Below are 22072 nucleotides of genomic sequence, written 5' to 3'. Positions count from 1 at the left end.
AAAAAGAAAAAGAAAAACTGGAGCTCTCATTCACTGTTGATGGGAGTATAAATTGATAGCCACTTTGGAAAATTCTTTGGCATGACCTACCAAAGCTGAACATATATATGCCCTGTGACAAAGCAATTCAACTCCAGGGTATATGCCCCATATAAATGTGAATACCACATAAGTCACTTTGATGGACTTTAACTACAAAATGTTAAAATTGTATCAAGCTGTAAATATGCACAGTTAATCAGCAGCAGACCAATCATTTAAAATCTTCTTTCACTTGTCCATTATAGTCAATTTGGGATGGTTAGCCACAATTTTTGTCAATATCTCTGCTATGTCTTTACCCAAATTGTTAAGTATAGCTGGGCAAAAAGTAGAGCCCTGTGGCAGCTCTGAAGATTTCCCTCCTTTCCCTCTCTCTTGTCATTTCCCTCCTTTCCTTCTCTTTCTCTTTCTTAAAAATTTTATTAGGCAATTGGGTTCCATTAATTGCAACTGGATATGTGGGTAGAAACATTGGTTTATATCAACACCTCTCTTCCATGGGGAACAAGACCACTAGAGCTGGAGTACCTCAAATTCTGGAGAAAAGCATTTTAGGCAGAGGGAAACTATGTACAGAGGCCATGAAGTGCAAATGAACTTGGCATTCAAAGACCAGAAGGAAGATCACATTTGAGTGTGTCCAGTAATCACCAGGTACCTGAGGATGTCTCCCAAGGAATTGGTGCCTTGCTCTGAGCTCAAACTCTTTGGTGGGGTTAATGACAATTTTCTACCTGTCCATGGTACTAAAGGTCACTTATCACACATTCCTTATTAACACATTTCACTGCTTGTTGGCATCCTAGTCTTGTGGCCTTGGCAATTCCAAGATGGTTCAATCCCATGGCTGGCAAGTTGGTGCTGCTTAGAATTCTACCTGCCATAGTGTGCCAGTGGTATTGTTGTTAAGTTTGCCTTGAAAAGCTTTACCTTTCAAAGATATATAATAAGATATCTATAGTTAGATGTTTGCCTCAAAATAATCTGGGGTGGGAGTGGGGTATACCTAGGAACAAGATTGGCCACGTGTTGATGTCGCTGAGGCTGGGAAATGAGAACAAAATGGACACAACCTTTCTAGTCATTACCTTTTGGCTCTATTTTTGCCAATGTATTAATTTTGTCATATAAATTATTCCAGAACATAGTAAATTTTTTTAAACTTCCAAATGTTTTTATGAAGCAAGTATAACAATATCTAAGCCAGGTAGGATCCAAAGGTACCTAATTTAGTACTATATTACCTTAAGAATATTACTTAATTCCAGTATTACTTAAGAGTATTAATGCAAAAATTTTCAAAATGTTGCCTTGTAGATTTGGCAATGTGTAACAAAAATACATATGGGGTAGTGTCTGTGGCTCAAAGGAGTAGGGCACTGGCCCCATATGCCAGAGGTGGCGGGTTCAAACCCAGCCTCAGCCAAAAACTGCAAAAAACAAAACAAAACAAACATATGCATTTACCTTTGACCCTTTGATTACATTTTCTTAGAAATTTGAAGACACATCCACAACAGTGTGAAGACACATAAATGCCCATCAATATATTGATTAAAAAAATCATGGTGTATCTGCAAAAAAAAAAGAGTATGATCTTTTTTTTTTTTTTTTTTGAGACAGAGCCTCAAGCTGTCCCCCTGGGCAGAGTACCGTGGCATTACAGCTCACAGCAACCTCCAACTCCTGGGCTCAAGCGAGTCTCCTGCCTCTGCCTCCCAAGTAGCTGGGACCACAGGCGCCCGCCACAACGCCCGGCTATTTTTTGGTTGCAGCCATCATTGTTGTTTGGCGGGCCCGGGCTGGGGATTCGAACCCGCCACCTTAGGTGTACGTGGCTGGCGCCTTAGCCTGTTGAGCTATAGGCGCCGAGCCGATCTTTTTCACATATTAGTGAACTAATATGTGATGCTTTCCAGGATATATTGTTAAGTGCAAAAGCTCAAAAGTATACACACACACACACATAAACTTATTACCATTACCATTTTGTTTAAGAAAGGAGAAATAAAAAATAGGCACAAACTGCTTGCTTTTTATAAAAAGAAAAGGAAAGAATAAACCAGACTCCAAAGTGATTTTTTGGGAGTGAGTGAAAAGGATTGTAAATAAGGGTTGTGTCAAACTGACACTTATCTGAGTACACAAATTTGTATCATTTTAACCTTGAATCTGTTAATGTTTTATGCAATAAAAAAATTAATAAAGTCAACCAGCGAGCCAAGTTTTTCACTATTGAAGAAGGGAGTCATAATTATGGAAAAGGGAAAGACGAGAATGAACCCCATTAAGCTAAAATGCATTTGGATTATTAGCACAAACTCTGTTCTAATATATGGATTATATGCATGTAGATATATGTACTAATACATATATTACTTATTACAATGGTAAAAAGTCACTTGATTGTAGATTAACCTCATAAGCCCCACCTTTACTAAAATTATCATTAATAAATGAAACTAATCAACTTCACAGCTTTCTGATATAATGCCCTAAAAATGACATAATAGATGTTCTGTAGTATTCCAGCCAAACATAACTGAATCTAATTTCAAGAATACACGAGCCAAACACAAATTGAGGGATATTCTGAAAATAACAGTCATCTTGAAAAGCAAGTTGAGGAACCATTTCAGATTAAAAAAAACTAAAGATATGTGACAACTAAATGATCCTAGATTCGACCCCAGACCAGCTGACTGGGCCAAACATAGCTATAAAGAACATTATTGGGTGCTCGCTTCGGCAGCACATATACTAAAATTGGAACGATACAGAGAAGATTAGCATGGCCCCTGCGCAAGGATGACACGCAAATTTGTGAAGCGTTCCATATTTAAAAAAAAAAAAAAGAACATTATTGGAACAAATGGTGAAATTTGAGCGTGAACTGTGGGTTAGGTCAGAGTGTCCCAAATTTTCTTTGTTCACCGCACCTTTAGTGTCTCAATAATTTTTTTCACAGTGCCCCTTGGCCAAAAGGAATACCTTAGTCCAAACAACTTATGAAATATTTATGCTGTAACAATTTAGAAGCCATTTGAAAAAATAATACATTTTAATTGAAAGCACAAGAATATTTCATTTCATTCTTAAATAACGTCAGTTACTTACTAATGGGATGTTGCACCTGTTGAAATCTTAGAATCAGATTGGACAAGACCAGCCTCGTTTCCTGTGCCACACTGACTTTTGCACTGTACTTGTTTTTTATCACAACCAACGCTCCAAGATGTGCCAAAGCCAGTGAATATGGTGCCATCTAGTGTTAGAACTGTAAAAAAACTTCAAGCTAGTACGGTACAGTGGGTTAGATTTCACTTTGTTTGCCTTCAGAATGCAAAATTTAGAAGGCAAATATTCTACAGCTATCCTCCTGTGAAGTTACTGTGACATTACGGGGCATCTTAGTGAAGTTTGAAAACCACAAGATTATATAATAGTGCTGTATAAATACTGCATTACCTGATTTTGATAAATATATTGTTGCTATGCAGAAGAAAGTCCTTATTCTCAGGAATACACGTCTACGTACTTGTGGGTAAAGAAACATGTATATCAACTACTACAAATTATTCAGAAAAAATGTGTGTGTACATGTACATATGGATGGAGAGTGAGCAAAAGTGATGTAGTAAAAAGGGCAAAATGTTAACTGTTGAACCTGGACAGAGGTTATACAAGATTTTTTGTGGTACTGTTCTTGAAACTTTTCTATGTGAAACTATTTCAAAATAAAGAAGGTCTTTTTTTGTTTGTTTGTTTTTATTCCTGTTTTTTTGACACAGAGTCTCACTCAGTTGTCCTGGGGTTGAGTGCTGTGGTGTCATAGCTCACAGCAACCTCAAACTCTTGCATCAGCCTCTTGAGTAGCTGGGACTACCGGTGCCCACCACAATGCCTGGCTAGTTTTGTTATTTTTAGTAGACACGGAGGTTTTGCTCTTGCTCAGGCTGGTCTAGAACTCCTCAATCAATCCACCTGTCTCGGTCTCCCGTAGTGCTGGGATTATAGGAGTGAACCATCACACCTGGCCCAAAATAGTTTTGAAAGATGAAATGCAGTAGTACATTTTAAGTGTGTGTGTGTGTTATATGTTGTAAAACAATTTTAAATACCTTAAAATTAAAGCACCAATTCAGATGCTTTCATTGGTTGTAACCTTTCGTAGAAAGGGAGGTCTAGGGAAAGGTACATACAGTATTGGTGATATTTAATGGCCTAAATGGGCAGTGTATTCACAGATATTCATTATGTTGTTCTTTATATGTTTAGTATGTCCAAAGTATTTCACAATTTGCTTTTTAAAAATATACATTTAAAATATGTTGAATTTGGCTCAGTGCCCATAGCTCAGTGGCTAGGACACCAGCCACATGCACCAGGTCTGGCAGGTTCAAACCCAGCCCAGGTCTGCTAAACAATGACAACTACAATCAAAAAAACAGGCATGACGTGTAAGATTTTGAAGCTAGCAGGCCTTGTTTGGCCCCCCACACACACGAGGCTGCGGGAGCCAGCGAATTGGAAGAGCCTCGGCCTGGGCTTCATGTCCCTCAACCCCTTTCCAGGATCTGCTGAACATGAGGTCCCAGTTCCAAAGGGCTCCAGAAGGTGTCAGATGCTCTCAACTCTCACCTCTCACCTCGTGAGCTGCCCGAAGTCCACAATTCAGGCGGGCAGAGCTGAGCCCACAGGTGACAAGAGAGGCGACTCATGATTGATGACTTTGAAATTGGGTGCCCTCTGGGCAAGGGGAAATTTGGAAATGTATACCTGGATCGGCTCAAGGAAAGCCATTTCATTGTGGCCCGAAAGGTTCTTTTCAAGTCACAGATAGAGAAGGACTGGAGCACCAGCTGCACAGGCAAACTGAAATCCAGGCGCATCTGCAACACCCCAATATCCTAAGGCTGTTCAATTCCTTCTGTGATGCTCCCCATGTGTATGTGATTCTGGAATATGCTCCAAGGGGTGAGCTGTACAAAGACCTGCAGAAAAACCACACATTTGATGAGCAGCAAACAGCCACAGTAATGGAGGAGTCGGCAGATGCCCTGACTTACTGCCATGACAAGAAAGTCATCACAGGGATATTAAGCCAGAAAACCTGCTTCTGGGTTTCAGGGGTGAGGTGAAGATTGCAGATTTTGGCTGGCCTGTGCACACTCCCTCTCTGAGGAGAAAGACAATGTGTGGAACACTTGACTACTTGCCCTAGAAATGGTTGAGGGGAGGACATATGATGAAAAGGTGGACCTGTGGTGCATTGGGGTACTCTGCTATGAGCTGTTGGTGGGAAATCCCCGCTTTGAGAGCACCTCCTACAATGAGATCTACAGGTGCATCCTCAAGGTAGATGTGAGAGGTCCCCCAAACGATGCCTTTGGGGGCCCAGGACCTGATCTCCAAGTTTCTCTGATACAAGCCTCAGGAGCGCTGCCCCGGCCCAGATCCTGGAGCACCTTTGGGTCCAGGCCCATTCCCAGAGGGTGCTGCCCCCCTGGGCTCAGATGGCTTCCTGAGCCCTGTCTGCCTTTGTTCCTTTGTGTGTATTTGGGAGTTATCCTGGCTCTACTACCTCATCTATCTTCTTGGTTTCGTCTAAGGTGCTAATTAATAAAAGGTGAATCATTTCGTATCAGGTCTTTATAGTTGTTTGAGTTAGTGGGCGACTATATTGAATCTTAATTTCTTGTAGACCCTCCTGAGAGTTGTCCAAGATTATGCCCTTCTGGCCCCAGAGATGGTGATTTCACTCTCCTTGAAAACTACAGCCTACTTTTGTGCCCTGGGGGTACATAATCTGTCCCCTGTTACAGTGGCTCCTCAACTTACTGTCTCTCATGTATCAAACAGTACTGCCTTCCACACAAGGGTCCCCTCTTTGTACAGACGTTCAACATGCTGCTGTCTCTGAAATAAAATGTTTTCCTGCAAAGGGGGAAAAAAAAATAGCCGGGAGTTATGGTAGGTGCCTGTAGTTCCAGCTACTTGGGAGACTGAGGCAAGAGAATTACTTAAGCTCAAAAGTTTGAGGTTGCTGTGAGCTGTGACACCCTGGCACTCTACCCAGGGCAACAGCTTGACGTTCTATCTCAGGGGTCCTCAAACTTTTTAAACAGGGGGCCAGTTCACTGTCCCTCATACCGTTGGAGGGCTGGACTGTGGGCTCCGGGACGAGTCGGCTACTAAGCAGGACAGGCAGCAGTGACAAAAACACCCGGCAGGCGGCATGTGGTCTGAAGGCCATAGTTTAAGGACACCTGCTCTACATATATATGTGTGTGTGTGCAGAATCTCTCTCTATATATATGTGTGTGTGCAGAATCTTTCTTAATATATAAAAAATGAAAATATTGGCCAGGCATGGTGGCTCACACCTGTAATCCCAGCACTTGGGAGCCCAAGGTGGGTGGATTTCCTTAGCTCACAGTTTCTAGACCAGCCTGAGCCAGAGTGAGACCTCATCTCTAAAAATAGCCAGGCACTGTGGCAGGCACCTATGTTATGGGGCGAGATAAGGACCACTGATTCAAATTAGAATTTCAAAAAGGAGTCTTTTATTAACCCTGGGGCTGTCTCAGCAAAATCTAAAGCAGACTGAGAGAGCATTGAGGGGTCTGATGTTGGGGTTTTTCCAGTCTGAAAGTTGGAAAAGGGCCAAACAGGTGGGCTGAAAGTTAGCAATTAGAAGCAAAAAGGAATTGGCAAAAGAAACAGAAAGCAAGCACGGGTCACGATGACCCCTTTTACAGAAGTGAACCTTGCAATTTAGCAGATTAGCGGATAGGTAACATAAAGGTCACATAAAACAGATATGGCAATTAGCGAATAAATACAACAATTTGTCACAGCACTTAGCTTGTTAACCCTCATCGTGACAGTACTTGGCTTATTAGTTCTTATCTAGTTCTGTCCTGGCCCAATCCGGGTACTTGGCATCATTTCATTTACCTCTTGTTCCACTTCCTCCACCCAGGGGGCTGCTGTGAGGCCATCGTGAGGCTGCTGGCATCCGTCTTATGGGGGTGATGAGGCTGCTGGCACCCATCTCACCTGTACTCTCAGCTACTTAGGAGGCTGAAGTAAGAGAATCAATTAAGCCCTGGAGTCAGGAGTTTGAGGTTGCTGTGAGCTATGACGCTATAGCACTCTAACAAGGGTGACACAGTGAGAATCTATCTCAAAAACAAAAAATTGAAAATATAATTAAAGCATGCAAGTACTGCTTATCAGGAGGTTACTATGCATTACTATGAACTTTGTGTGCATATCTCCTGCAATCCTTACTACTGCCACATGCCTATGCCAAGCCAACATAAAGCCTGACAGAGCTGACTCCAGAACTCACGCTCACACTTTATCTCCCAGGCCCCTACTCTATACAACTAACTCATGCTGCTCTTTCTTCTTCTTATAGTCAAAGACTGGAAAGAGTATGATATAATAGAATCATGCATATTAAAGTACCAAATACACCAATATGAAAAAAAATAGTAATAAAATTTAATCTTTGGCATTTTTATTGCTCTCAATAGTACCATACCTAACAGTTGAAGATTCGACATTTTGCCATTATTCTTGCACAATATCAACTCTATGACAAGGTCAATGGTAAACTCTCAAAATTAGTTTAGTGGTTTATTAAATCATATCAAGAGGTTGGTATCAAGATTTGTGAAGAATCATAGTATAAATCCAATTCTTTTAAGTTTTAAGCTATCAAAATTCTAATCAAGATTTATATTTCATATTGGAAAAGAATTTTAGAAGCTTAATTATGTTGTTTTTGTATTATGAAAACAATCCATATTTTTTCTTTTAAAAAACTTTAATATTTTAAAATTGTTCAAAAGTCTTCCTGTAATGTATTTTTTTTTAAGATGTCTAAAAGTTATGAGAACAGAAGCAATGCTACCTTTGCCTTTGTAATTTACTAGGGAATTGGCAGCAATTCTTTTTCAGGGCTAACTCTAATCATTGTCAAGTTCTATTTATCTTCTGTAACAGAAGATATTGACTTGAGAAATTACTATCTTATCAGACTGGCTTTTATTCAAACAGCTGTTTTTCTCATCTTCTGGAACAAGGAAAGTGGTTATCTTAGTATTCATTATTCTTCTACTGTCAGGTTGTCAGCTAAAGAGAACAGAACACAAGGTTAAGTTTGTATGTGAACAGCAGGCAGGCGAGGAAAATGAAGGCGCTTACAGCTACAATCCTGCACCTTAACAGAGCTGGACAAGAATGCTAAGAAGCATCTACAGTAGTGTGGGTCTGCCTCCTACAGATGAGTCAACTAATCCCAATCAATCAGAACTCTGTAATAAAGGAGCAAAGTCTAAACAAAACCCCCCTTTCGGACTTCCTCACTTCCCTGGCTCCTGACTCTGCTGTCATGCAACTGGAGCAAGGGGAACACAATACTAGAGAGGAAGAGGGGCAGCAGACCGAACCATGGGACCAAAAAAAGGATCCAGAAAATAACACCCCTTAAGGGACCATGGCATGGCCGGGCCTTGAACTAAACCGTAAGTCCAGATGCCACTAGACCTGCCTTGAAGAGCCAACAAATACCTACTATTTGGCTGCAAATACAACAAACGCCCCGTCCTTCTACCACTAAAAACAAGGCCGCGCTCTCCCCGAACTGTAAGCCCTTCCCTAGCCTAACGTCTTCTAGGCCAAGGGACACTTTCTGCGATCGTCACGCGACCCCAGGGAACAGGTAATTCGAGCCTCGACTTCGGGGACAGGCGATGACGTCACCGCCCCGCCCTAGCATCGCGAGACTGCCGTCTCCCTCCCCCGGCTCCCGGCGCTCCCAACCGCCCGCGCCTGCTGCCCGGCAGCGGCGGGGATGGCGAGCCGCGGAGCCGAGGTGGTGACGAGAGCAGCGGTTCCGCCATTGGACGAGGAGGCCTGAGGGACGGGCCAGCAACGCACAAGGAGAGAGCGAGGCGGTTGGCCCCGGGAGAGCGAGGGCAATGGAGGCCAACATGCCAAAGCGGAAGGAGCCCAGCAAGTCCCTCCGCATCAAAGTCATCTCCATGGGCAACGCCGAAGTGGGAAAAGTGAGTACTGCGCGGCGGAGGGGCGGGACTCCGCGCGACGGGGCGACGTGCCCATTGGCTGGCAGGACGGCCACTCAACAGCCGGGGACCCAGCCTCCTCCCCGCCCCCGAGCAGGCCCAAGTTTCCTCCGAGGGGCTGCGGCTCAGCGAGAACTGTCCGACCTTTTTGACCTTTGGGTTGCCCTCTCCTCCTCCGACGTCACTCTCTGGCAGGTGTCGGGGGTGGCCTCTAGCCCTTGGATGTACCCCACAGAGAGTAAGGAGGCCCAGTTCCTAATGTCAGGTGGTATCACGCCTGCGTTCTAGGTGACCCATACAGGACCTAATAGGGAAGAATAAGTTTTGTTCCCCGCAGCAGTGTTTGGAAGCCGAGGGAACTTCGTGGGGTGAGTGTGAGGGTTTGAGATTAGTGAAATGGTGTTCAACTGCCCAGAATCTACATCCCCATCATTAAGAGAGCATAACTGAAGCTGACGTGTATCACAGGGGGCGTGCAGTGGTTGGCAAGGTTCCTGCGTTATTTTGTTTTGTTTTTTATTTCTGGTGGTAGTCCCACATCCATTCTCTCAAAGAAGCCCTCTCTCAGTGCCCTTCTCTGCTCCATCTCCTGGGTATCAGCTATAAGCTGTCTGTTAGTAGGGGAGGAGAGAGGGCCAGAGGTGACCCAGGCCTTTCCCCAACTGAATTCTGAGACTGCCTCTTCTTCATCCATATGTGCTCTGTGGAGAGAGTGGATGGAAGTAGAAGTGGAAGCTGTTAGTAGAGAACCTCCCAAGGTCCTCACATCAGTGACAGAGATAGGATTAGAACCTGAGCCATCATACTCCCACTGCAGTGCTCTTTCTTTCAATGTATGCTGTCATACAATGAATTAGTTAAACTCCAGCTAAGGTCTAAATGGGAAAGAGATGTTAATTGGAGTGTCAGTGCCCTACACACAAATAATGCTCGGTAAATATTTATTAGTATTTTTATTTCTCTTTAGCATGATCCTGTACTAAAATATCTGTGTGTATGTAAGTATTAATATAGCATTCACTGAAAGTCCGCATTTATTGAGTGTCAGCTGTATGTCAACTGGTAAAAGAAAAAGCCTCTAGGTTATATACTGAGCTGACTAAGTCAGCTCACTTTTGTAATTTTACTGTGTCTAATGGTGCAACACTCGAAGTGGCTCAAAATGCCCATTGTCACTTTTATTTAACACTGTTCTAAATTTATTAGCCAATGCAATTAGACAAGAGAAAGAAATAAAATGTAAAATATTAGAAAGGGGAAGGCAAAATAGTCATTTATTAATGATGCTATTGTTTACCTGGAAACCCAAAGAGAATTAATTGAATATCTATTAGAAACATTAAGAATATTCAATAATGCAAAATTTATGCACATAAATTAATAGCTTTATTATATCTAAATTATAGCCAAGTGCCTAGGCTTAAACTTAATATGAAATAAGTAGGACCTATATGAAGAAAAAGTCTCAAAAATCTATGAAGGGACATAAAATTACTTAGGCAAATGGAAAGATATACTTTCCCAGTAGGATCACTACATATTGTAAAGTTATCAATTAAATAAAATAGTCTACAAATGTAATTCAGTTCCAATTAAAATACCAATAAAGTTTTTTTTTTTTCAAAGCATGATAAAAAAGTATCAAAGGTCAGTTGTGGTGGTTCACACCTGGAGTCCTAGCACTCTGGGAAGCTGAGGTGGGAGGACCCCTTGAGCTCAAGAGTTCCAGACCAGCCTGGGCAAGAGTAAGACTGTATCTTTCCTAAAAAGTGGAAAAATTAGCCAGGCATTGTGGCAGGCACTAGTAGTCTCAGCTACTCAGGAGGTTGTGGCAGGAAGATTGCTTGAACCCACGAGTTTGAGGTTGCTGTGGGTTCAAAGTACACTTGAACTGCACTTTAGCCTGGGCAACAGAGTGAGACTATCTCATAACAAAGAAAAAATGCTACCAAAGTCATTATGTAAAATCAGTGTGAGGGCTTGGCGCCTGTGGCTCAAGCGGCTAAGGCACCAGCCACATACACCTGAGCTGATGGGTTCGAATCCAGGCTGGGCCTGCCAAACAGCAATGACGGCTGCAACCAAAAAAATAGCGGAGTGTTGTGGCAGGCGCCTGTAGTCCCAGTTACTTGGGAGACAGAGGCAGGAGAATCGCTTGAGCCCAGGAGTTGGAGGTTACTGTGAGCTGTGATGCCACAGTACTCTACCCAGGGTGACAGCTTGAGGCTCTGTCTTAAAAAAAATAAATAAATAAATAAATAAAATAAAATAAAAGTCAATGTGAGATTAACTGAGAAAATTGTGGGGGGAAAGAGAAATGAGAGAAGTCCAATTCTACTAGATATTTTAAAAATATTTTCAAGTTACCAGACTTATTCTAGTGGTATTGGAAAGGAAATTTCAAGATGTCAGTGGTACAGAATAGAGTCCAGAAATAACACACATATATGAGGAAAGTCAGTATATAACAAATACAATAAAATCCTGGGCAGGTACAGACTATTTACTAAGTACTATTGGAACAACTGGCTGCTATTTGGGGTGAGGTGGATTCCGATTGCATTCCTTTCTCAAAAATAATAAGTTTTTCATCTAAAAATGTATTATTTTGCTTTAGTTATAAAAGTACCATGTGCTCTTTTTAAAGAGTTTGGAAAATATAGGATGATATACAAATAAATTATAAAGTTAAAAATTAAGGGACACTCTAGTAAATAATCCTTAGATCAAAGAGTAAATCAAAACAAATGACAAAGTAACTAGCAAGCAATGAAAAGGAAAGAATAGGTGCATATTGGGAATAATTAAATAGCCGTGAAAAAGGTGAGTAGAGCAGCTATTCAGTTAACTTGAAAGGCTTATAATCTATTATTTTTAAGAGAATAAAACAAACTCCGGAAGTATATACAATACTGTATGAGGTAGACACTTTTGAGTGCAAGTAGGAGAAACCCAATTCGGTTGATTTAACAGGAAAATATTCAGTGTAACTGGAAATCTAGAAGTAAGGCAAACTTCAGAGTTGCCTTACTTAAGATTCAATCATGTCATTAGGGACCCAGGTCCATTCTCTTATTCCTTGTGTCCATGGCATTATTCGCTTTATCCTAATGTTAATTTCCAACTGTCAAAAATTACTTCCAGCAGCAACTAGGGCATCTTGCTTTCTTTTTCATATCCATTGAGAAGAAAAGTAACTTTTCTATTCCAGAAGCTCTGAGTTAAGCTAAATTTTAAGAGCCAGAAGAAAGATTTGCATTAGTGGTATCTTAGGATGTAGAGTAGAGAAGTTGATAAGAGATAAAAGACTATAGAGGGAGAATAGGGTGCCCCCCAAATAATTGGCATGTACATACAATAGGTTGAACCATATGAAATTGGTTTTTTAAATTGTCTTAATTAATCTCAGAGTGGTGGGTTTCAAAAGTTTTTTAGTATGTCCGTATACATTTCTGTGTGACTTGGGTATTTTGTACCATAAGCACATATGTCCCCTGTACACCTTCTTTTTGCAGATCATGACTAGTTTTGTTTCTTGGTGGTGAAGTCTCATTAGACTCCTGAACACAGTTGTGGGGGAAGAGAGAATGTATATATTTCTTATCAAGTGTGGCCCCATATTGGGAATTTCACCCCTAGTCTTAGATTTATTTCAAAAACCTTTAGATGAAGCATTTCTCTATAAAAACTCAAGCTTCTATCCTAAATTTTGATTTTCTATTCAGGTAAAATTTGTTCAGTTTTAGAAAACAAGCTTACTAGGTTAAAGCAGTAACCATTTCTGATTATTATTCTGAATATATTATCTCAGAATTAACATGGCATGGGAAAAGAGATATGAGGTCAATGGTAAATGAACACATTAGGAAACTGCAGATCCTACAAGACACTGAAAACTCTCCTGGGCTTTGGGGTAAGTTGACTGCCAGTGCAGAAGGTTGAGTTAGATACAAAGACCACAGAGAAATCTCAGGGTTCCCCCATGGAGGGGATTAAGCCCTTGGGAACCTCCTTTTCCTTCCCAAGGGATCTTTTTTAAAAGATAAGCTTTATGGCTTGGTGCCTGTGGCTCAAGCGGCTAAGGCGCCAGCTACATACACCTGAGCTGATGGGTTCGAATCCAGCCCGGGCCCACCAAACAACAATGATGGCTGCAAACAAAAAATAGCCAGACTCTGTGGTGGGGGCCTGTGGTCCCAGCTACTTGGGAGGGGGAGGCAGGAGAATCACTTGAGCCCAGGAGTTGGAGATTGCTGTGAGCTATGATGCCACAGTACTCTACCAAGGGAGACAGCCTGAGGCTCTGTCTCAAAAAAAAAAAAGAAAAAAGATAAGCTTTATTGAAATACAGTTCATATATAGTCCACCTATTGAAAATGTACAATTTACTGATTTTGAGTACATTTATAGAAATTATAAAACTGTTACCACATCAGTTATAGAACATTTTTATTACTTCCCCCCCCCAAAAAAGCCCATTACCCCCAAACTTCCAAGCAACCTGAGGCAACCACTATTCTATCTTCTGTCTCTGGATTTACCTATTCTGGACATTTCATGTAAGTGGAATCATGTACTAAGTATGTAGTCCTTTGCACTAGGTTTCTTGCACTTGGCGTGTTTTCAAGGTCCATCCTGTAGTTATTGCAGAATAAGATTCTACTGTATAGATATACCACATTTTAAAAATGCATTTATAAGTTGATGAACATTTGGGTTGTTTTTACTTTTTGACTGTTATGGATAGTACTCATATGAGTATTCATGTACAAGATTTTAGGTGGAAGGGGACTAAAGTTTTTAATCTCACATAAAGTGCCATTTTTACATACATACATATGTAAAAAGTACACATATTTCTAAGCTCATTGGAAAGTAAAATGTTAGATTCTTATTACATTCCTTCCTAACGTCCTATAATTTTTATGGCACTATCACAACTGTAATTTAAAGATTTATTTGTATAATTATTTAGTTCCTCCTTTTTCTAATAAATTGCAAAAACTAGATCCTACCTTCATATACTAGCACCTAGCACAATGTCTGAGACAGGCTACCCACTCACTATTTGTTGAACGAATAAGTATGTATTATTTTGTATACATTCAGATTATTTTGTTTTGTTTTTTTGAAACAGAATTTCACTTTGTCACCCTTGGTAGAGTACCATGGTGTCACAGCTCACAGCAACCTCACGCAATTCTCACTCAGTTCTCTTGCCTCAGTCTCCCTAGTAGATAGGACTACAGGCACCCACCACAACACCTGGCTACCTTTTTAGAGACAGGGTCTCGCTGTTGTTTGGGCTGGACTCAAACTTGTGAGCTTAGGCAGTCTACCTGCCTCGGCCTCCCAGAGTGCTAGGATTACAGGCGTGAGCCCCTGTGCCCGGCCTTAGATTATTTTGTTTTTAATCCAACAGCTGAAGTCACTGTCTATGTGTTATCAGCTTACCTTTCTATTTTATGCTTTACTTACCTTAGTATTTTATGCTTTTATTTTGTTGATTAACACCATATGTTTATTTCTAACATTTCATGCTGTTAGCATTGATTATCAATATCCTATGTTTGTAAGTTTTTCATATTGTTTTGTTTTTTAAGACAGAATTTCACTTTGTTGCCAGGCTAAAGTGGCATGGCCTCAGCCTAGCTCACAGCATTCTCAGACTCCTGGACTCAAGCAATCCTCCTCCCTAGTCTCCTGAATAGCTGGGATTATAGGCTCCTGCCATCATGCTCAGCTAATTTTTCTATTTTTGGTGGAAACAGGGTCTTCCTTTTGCTCAGGCTGGTCTCAAGCTCCTGACCTCAAGCAGTTCTCCTGCCTCAGCCTCCTAGAGTGCTAGGATTACAGGCATGAGCCACTGCACCTGGCCTTGGAAGATTTATTTAAGTAATTCAAATTGCCTGAATAGTTTAGTTTTGTATTCATTTATTATATATTATTAACTATATAAATATATATTATAATAATTTCATCTTTTCCCTCTATATTGGTTATTTACCTTAACTTGTAAGGTCCTAAAGAATAGGAACTCTGTGTTAAAGGAACTGGTTATTAATACTGTTATTTAAATGTATATCTTTATAAACAGTTTAGTTAGCATACCAGAGGTAAAGGATTCCCAGGTCCCTTAATCTCATAAATAATTGAATAATCTCATGAATAATTGTTTCACATTGTTTCAAATTTGAAAAATTGTTTCCAAAAAATAGTTATTTTTCTATGATATTATAGGAGAAAAGATTTGAGAAGTATTTTCAAACTATAAAGTTTTTTAAAATGTAGCTTCTTAGCAGTAGTCAGTCCAAACAAGTTTTTTCTTTAGTTCACAATGAGTTTACTAAATACTCTTCAAGTTAACTATGCTGTCTATCTAATTTAGATTGAGGCTTACTAGGAAAGGATTTGGACAAAATAAACTGCATTACCAGCATTTCAAATGAATTATAAGTTTCAGGAGTTCTAAGAATTGTTATTTGTGGGTTGATGCTTATAGCTCAGCGACTAGGGTTCCAGCCATATACACCGGAGCTAGTGGGTTCAAACCCAGCCTGGGCCTGCCAAACAACGACAACTACAACCAAAAAATAGCTGGGTGTTGTGGCCGGCACCTATAGTCCCAGCTACTTGGGAGGCTGAGGCAAAAGAATCACTTAAGCGTGAGAGTTTGAGGTTGCTGTGAGGTGTGACGCCACAATACTCTACCAAGGGTGACACGGTGAGACTCTGTCTCAAAAAAAAAAAAAAATGTTATTTATATATAAAGTCCTTTAAAAACAGTTTTTCTTTTTTTCTTTTTGAGCTACCGGTGCCAAACCTAAAATCAGTTTTTCATTACTATTCAGAATCAGAAAGAAGTTAGGCTTTTCTTGATCTGATTGATGCTTACTTATGTTTATTAAGTGATTATCAAACTCTTGCTATGTGAAAGACCCGAGCTAGTTGCTGCAAAAGATACAAGGTAGTAAAATACTGATACATGGCCTCAAGTAGTTTATTGTGTAGCTGAAGAGATAAGGTAAATATACACAAGTGAATAGATGACTAACAGTACAGGGAAGTATATGAGTGATGGAAAACACAGTGTGGTGTGTGCATCCATGTAGTACATCCATGAATGTTAATAATATGTGCATAAAGTGCTAGTGCTAGAGGACTTCAGGTGTGTAGCATACACACATAGAGGAGTTCAAATGCAGAAAAGATCACTTCCATCCTGGTGCTCAGAATTAGATCTACTTTAAAAATAAGATTTGGGGCTCGGCGCCTATAGCTCAACCGGCTAAGGCGCCAGCCACGTACACCTAAGGTGGCGGGTTCGAATCCCCAGCCCGGACCCGCCAAACAACAATGATGGCTGCAACCAAAAAATAGCCGGGCGTTGTGGCGGGCGCCTGTGGTCCCAGCTACTTGGGAGGCTGAGGCAGGAGACTCGCTTGAGCCCAGGAGTTGGAGGTTGCTGTGAGCTGTAATGCCATGGCACTCTACCCAGGGGGACAGCTTGAGGCTCTGTCTCAAAAAAAAAAAAAAAAAAAAAAAAAAAAAAAAAAGATTTGGAAAGAGGGGAGAAAGCTCATTACAAATAAAGGGGGAAAAATAACAAAAATCAGAAAGTTGTGTGCTAGAAGTTTTGTAGAAATGGAGAATTTATACAGAAGAGTTTAGATAAAGAAAGCAGATTAGGGCCAGATTATGGAGGATCCTGAATAAAAGAGAAAGGAGTTTGGATTTCAAACTCTTGGCAAGAAGACGCCACCAAAGATTTTTGAGTTAGGGAAGTGAAATAATGATGTGCAGTATTGACTCAAGTTGGGGGAAGGAGGCAAAAAGATCACCAAAGAAACCTGTAGTTGTCTAGGAGTAGACAATAAGGACCTAAGCCAAAGTGTTATCAATGGGAATTGGAATGAAAGGAAAAATGGAAAAAACAGTCATAAGGTTTAGAAAGGATCAGAATCCAATATGACTTCAATAATTTGATCCCCTGTGACTGGGAAAATAGCGGTATTATTAACAGAACTAGGAAGTCAGCTGGGTGAGTTGCTTTCTTGTATAAGATTAGTTTATGTTTGGACATGTTGAATTGCAGATGACAGCAGGATATTTGAGTAGAAATTAGTCTAATAGATATTTGGACATGTGGGTCTGATCTTGGGAGTGAAGTCAGGGCTAGATAGTTATTTTGGTGGTATCATTGAAAGTGTCAAAATGGAAGAGGTCTTTAAAGGGAAGAGTACAAAGATTGTAAACTATACTGAAAATATACCTATATTTAGTAGTAAGGGAAGAATCTTTAAATAATTTTTCTTTAAAATATTTGCTTTTAGCACTTGTTTCAGTTCTTTTATAGTTTTTGGCTTTTCAAAGTACTTTTTCATAGAGATGAATGAAAAAATCATAATGAAGAAATATACAAATTTTGTGTTCCCAGTGTATATTTACTAAATACCTATATTTTACCTTTTTAGAGCTGTATTATAAAGCGATACTGTGAGAAGAGATTTGTGTCTAAATACTTGGCAACAATTGGAATTGACTATGGAGTCACAAAGTGAGTATCTTGTTTCCCTGGGCTTGTAAATTATACAGAAGTTCAGAACTCTTTCTAAAATGATCTATATTCGCATCAATGCACTTATGCAGGTAATCTTAAAATAGAGACTTTGAAGATAAATTGGGAAAGGTAGGATTGAGACCCTTACAGATATGTAGTGATTACATCCTTCCTTCATTCAGCCTGTGTATTGAGGACATTCCATTCACAAGACCTTGTGTTAGGTGTGGAATCTACAACAATGAATATGTCAACAGAAAGCCTAACTGGCAGGTGTAGCTGTTCAGGAAATGTGTTTCTATATAAGTAGATCTTACCAGCAGGTGTGTTTTTAGAGCCAAAAGTCTACATACATATGTAGAAAATTTTCTCCTAGAGAACTTCCTTTATTGGCTTGTGATCTTTATAGCCTAAGGGAATCCAGCAGAAATGATCTGGGAAGAGTAAAGTTGGTCTAATTGGGGATTTATTTGGAGGTGAATCAAGAGTGGGTGGAGCTTGGGAGATAGGATATGATTGCAGGGTAGGATTAGGGTAGGCAGCATATTCCCTAAAGGTGGAATTTCAGGTGCTTGCTCTTCAGGTCTCGCTCTGGCCCTCCCCCTTTTCTCTTATTACATACTTTACTCTCCATCCACACTGAACTGCTGCCCTCATACTTTCCTCTCAGTGCCATTATTCATTCTTTCCACTTGGAATGTGCTTTCCCTCATTTCTCTACCTGCCTGTCTCTTCAAGGTCTAGAATTCTGCTGTTCCCATAAGGCCTCTGAACTCTTCCTCTATTAGTCAGGACTCATTTTGGTTGCAGTGACAGAAATGTTAAAGTTCACGATGCTATTTACGGTACTTATCATAAATTGCCTTAGTTGTAATTACTATTTGTATATGTTTGATGTCTCCTGCTAGATCATAAACTCTATTAACATGAATTTTCTCAAAGTGCCTGGCATGGTGTTTCTGTCTAATAGGTACTCAATAAATATCTATAAATACATCTAAGAGCAAGTCTTCCAGATCAGAATATGAGGATAATATTCAGGAAGGTAAACAGAAATAGTAGGGCATATCTAGCAGAATGTTGATTATGTGAAGGGCAGAGTCAAGTTCAGGTGTATCTTTCATGATTGTAACTAGTGGGGCTCAAGTAAATGGTAAAGTAAAATTCAAGGGGAGTTCTATGTAATACTATTGCATTGTATTAATACTATTGTAGCACCATTTTTCAACTGTTATTTCTGCAAGTTTTCTTTGAAGAATGAAAATTTTAGCTCTCAGCAATGAAATATATGAAGCTCCTTATTTGAAATCTACATTTCTTTCTAGTTTTCCTTTTCTCTTTGCTACTTAAGGCACAGGATTTCATCAGTGTTATGGTAGGATATTCTATTTAAGGCAGTTTTGTTTTGAAGTCATGTAAGTAGCTAGTTTATTAAAAAATAAGAGCTACTATTTTATGCCATAGGACTGTGGTTTATTTGACAGAATATTCTGTTTCTGGCAAAAATTTTTTGGAAAAGATGGTTGTCCCATGATAAGTCAGGAAAATATAATTGACTGAAACCTATTTCAAACTTAAGCGAAAGAAAAGAAAAAAGATATTAATCAATTTACATAATCCAGTTATAAGGATGACACATCAGAAATGGCTGGAAGCAGGACGATATAGAGTCATTTCACTTAACTGCATCTCTCTCTGCACTGGTTGGCTTCAATCTTCCAAGTGAGCTTCTATGCAGCTATGCAGCTGCCAGCACCTCTGATGCTCACACTTTTCATTTTACTTCTAGAGACGGACTAAAACTAATATCCCACATTAAAAAATCCCTGGGAAAGTCTTATTAGCACAAGTAGGGACAGGTGACTTTTCTCCGCTTAGTTATCTGTGGCTAAAGAGTGGAATCAGGAGATGGCAGAACCCCTATGAACCACAATAAGAGAAGGAAGGAGTAGGGGTGCTGTTTTAGGTGGTTGAAACAACAGATATTCATTCTTCTCTTTCTGCTTTAAATATGGTAAACCTCAAATTTCAGTGTGCTTAAAATTACTCGTACTGTCCGTAAAAATGCAGATTGCTATCCCCGCCCACTAATCTTCTGATTCACTAGGTCTGAGATGGGGCACAGGAATCTGCGTTTTTAGCAACACCCCTACCAATAATCATGATATAGATTGTAGATGATCCTTAAGACCACGCTTAGGAAAGCACTGAGTTGAAATAAGAAATTACCATTTTTCTTTAATTTCCTCTGTGTGGCTTCTGCATTAAATTAACTTTTGGGTTTCAGTGTGTAAACATATGTGTTATTTCCTGACTTTATAGACTTTCTCGGTTCTATCAGCTATCTTTTTAAGGTAAATTTTTTTTAGTTTAATTATTATAACAGATCCTCTCCACATGTTCTTGAGTTCAACATGTTATTATTTTATTTTATTTTGCTTTCCTCATACTCTATACGATTTCACAGATGTTAAAATGAAAACAAATACGCATCTTAGAATTGATGGGAACTCAACGGTGAAGAAATCATATATTTAGCTTGACTTAAATATACAAGTAATATAAAACATCTGTAATAATTATGGTTTCAGAACAGGAAATGAATACTGTAAAAAGGGAATAATAATAAGTAAACCAAAGGCAGTATAAGGACAGGGAGATAGAACAAGTGCTGATGTGCGCGTACTCCCCAGCAGGGAGTCATATCAGTGCTGTCTAAAACGGAAACATGTTACTTAAAAAACATGATTCTCATCTGTTAATTTATTGTTAATAATCTCTATTCTTAACCTTAGATGGATTGTTAGAAAATACTTCTTGTATTGAAGAAACATTTATATTTAAAGTTCAGTAATTCATCCCAGTTCACTTCAGTTTTTTTCTTTTGTTAAATTCAATTTAAAAAGTCAATTTCATACTTTTTATTTTAAAATAGTATAATACCCTTTTTATAAGAGTGTTTGTTTAGCAGTCTGTGCATGGGAAGAAGTCTGCAGTGATGCTCATCTATATTTATGAAGGGTTTATTCGGTAAGGGTTTGGAATAACTTTTAAACCTTTCTCTTTTTGTTTTTTTTAGTGTTTGAATTATTTGTAATGTTCATTAATTATTTTCCAGTGGTGATTTTTCTTTAAAAATAGATTAGAAACAAATACGCTATGATGTTAACAGTGGCTAATTCTCATATGCATAGTTGCATTCCATTCTGTTCCTTTTTCATTTTCAGACTTCTGAAAACAAATGGACTATTGCTCTTGCTCAAATACAGATCACAAGACATTTCAGACATCATTAACCTAAGTTATTCTACTGCTTGGTAACCAAGCATAACCAGTAGTAATTGAGATGTCTCTGACTAAATGAAATAAAACTCTGTTTTCCTTTGTCTTGCTCCTACTCATTTCAAATCAGTTTTTCCTATAGCTACCATTTGTTGGTTGAGGGCTGTGGTGTGAAGTATCTCCAAGTGAAGGTGAGAGCAAATGAGGGTGCCTTCTCCAGGTGGGTTCTGTGTTCTTGAAATAAGGAAGCAGGATCATCTGCCAAGTTGCTGGCTGCTGTAGTGAAGATTGCCTGAGATTAAGAAAAGGCACTAAGAAAGCCTCTTTTAAATTGCACTCACATACCCTTTTGAAATTCATAAGTGATATGAATGATATTAATGTGAATGCAGAAACCATGACCTTTTTTGGGATTGTTTGCATTTGAACATTTCAGGGTACAAGTCAGAGACAGAGAAATCAAAGTTAACATCTTTGATATGGCTGGACATCCCTTCTTCTACGAGGTAAGAAAGCCTTTTTGAGAAAACCAATATTGTTGGTGACTTGGGGGAATGATTTTGAATTATCTGAAACAACCAATATTCAAATTATATGTAAAATTAGGTAAATTTAGCTCATGATTATGGCTTAGCTTTTGAGTCTTAGTAGATATGCTATCCTCTGAAAAAGGTTTAGAAAATTTCATTTCTAATGCTTCAAACACTTAAATAAGACATTTTAACTTTTAGAAGTCATTTACTTTTTACTTCATACTTTAGTCCAAAAGGTGAAAGGATAATTACATTGATATTTGGACTTCAGAACTCAGTGATGTGACTTCTTTCACAGCAGGGTACCAGAGTGATCTTTCCTGTACTCTTCCTAATCATGTGTGTTCTTTTTCCAGAAGAAGCTGAAGCAACCCAGTTGGTTTACTTTGATCTGCTCATCAGTCCTAAATAATCTCAAAATGAATCCCATAACCATTCTCTCTCTCTCTCTTTTTTTTAAATTTTCTTTTCTTGGACTTTTTCATTTTTCCTCAGAGCACTATTCTTTTCTATAGTTTGGCCATTTCATTTCCATTCTTTTTTTTTTTTTTTTTTTT

General features: G+C 39.4%; 1 protein-coding gene, 1 non-coding gene and 1 pseudogene across 3 annotated transcripts in view; all 3 read left to right on the top strand.

Annotated features, from left to right (window-relative positions):
* The first annotated feature begins 2778 nt into the window (after positions 1-2778).
* On the top strand, positions 2779-2885 carry LOC111724373. Its single transcript, XR_002772675.1, has one exon. It is a non-coding gene; the product is annotated as a U6 spliceosomal RNA (small nuclear RNA).
* A 1743-nt stretch (positions 2886-4628) lies between these two features.
* On the top strand, positions 4629-5570 carry LOC100955849 (annotated as a pseudogene).
* A 3275-nt stretch (positions 5571-8845) lies between these two features.
* The window catches only part of DNAJC27 (DnaJ heat shock protein family (Hsp40) member C27), a 34608-nt gene continuing 21381 nt past the window's right edge, over positions 8846-22072 (top strand). Inside the window, exons 1-3 of one of the 2 annotated variants that reach the window (XM_003787439.3) lie at positions 8846-9122; positions 17615-17697; positions 21419-21488. In XM_003787439.3, coding sequence (XP_003787487.1) covers positions 9036-9122; positions 17615-17697; positions 21419-21488 — 240 coding nt within the window. In that variant the 5' untranslated portion in view covers positions 8846-9035. The remainder of the gene's footprint in view (positions 9123-17614; positions 17698-21418; positions 21489-22072) is intronic. The other variant, XM_012803734.2, reaches the window with a different exon arrangement.

This window comes from Otolemur garnettii, unplaced genomic scaffold, assembly GCF_000181295.1.
Source record: "Otolemur garnettii isolate 467f Iridium unplaced genomic scaffold, OtoGar3 scaffold00022, whole genome shotgun sequence".
NCBI lineage: Eukaryota > Metazoa > Chordata > Mammalia > Primates > Galagidae > Otolemur > Otolemur garnettii.
Note: the sequence above shows the minus strand (reverse complement) of the source record. Positions and strands in the feature narration are given on the sequence as shown.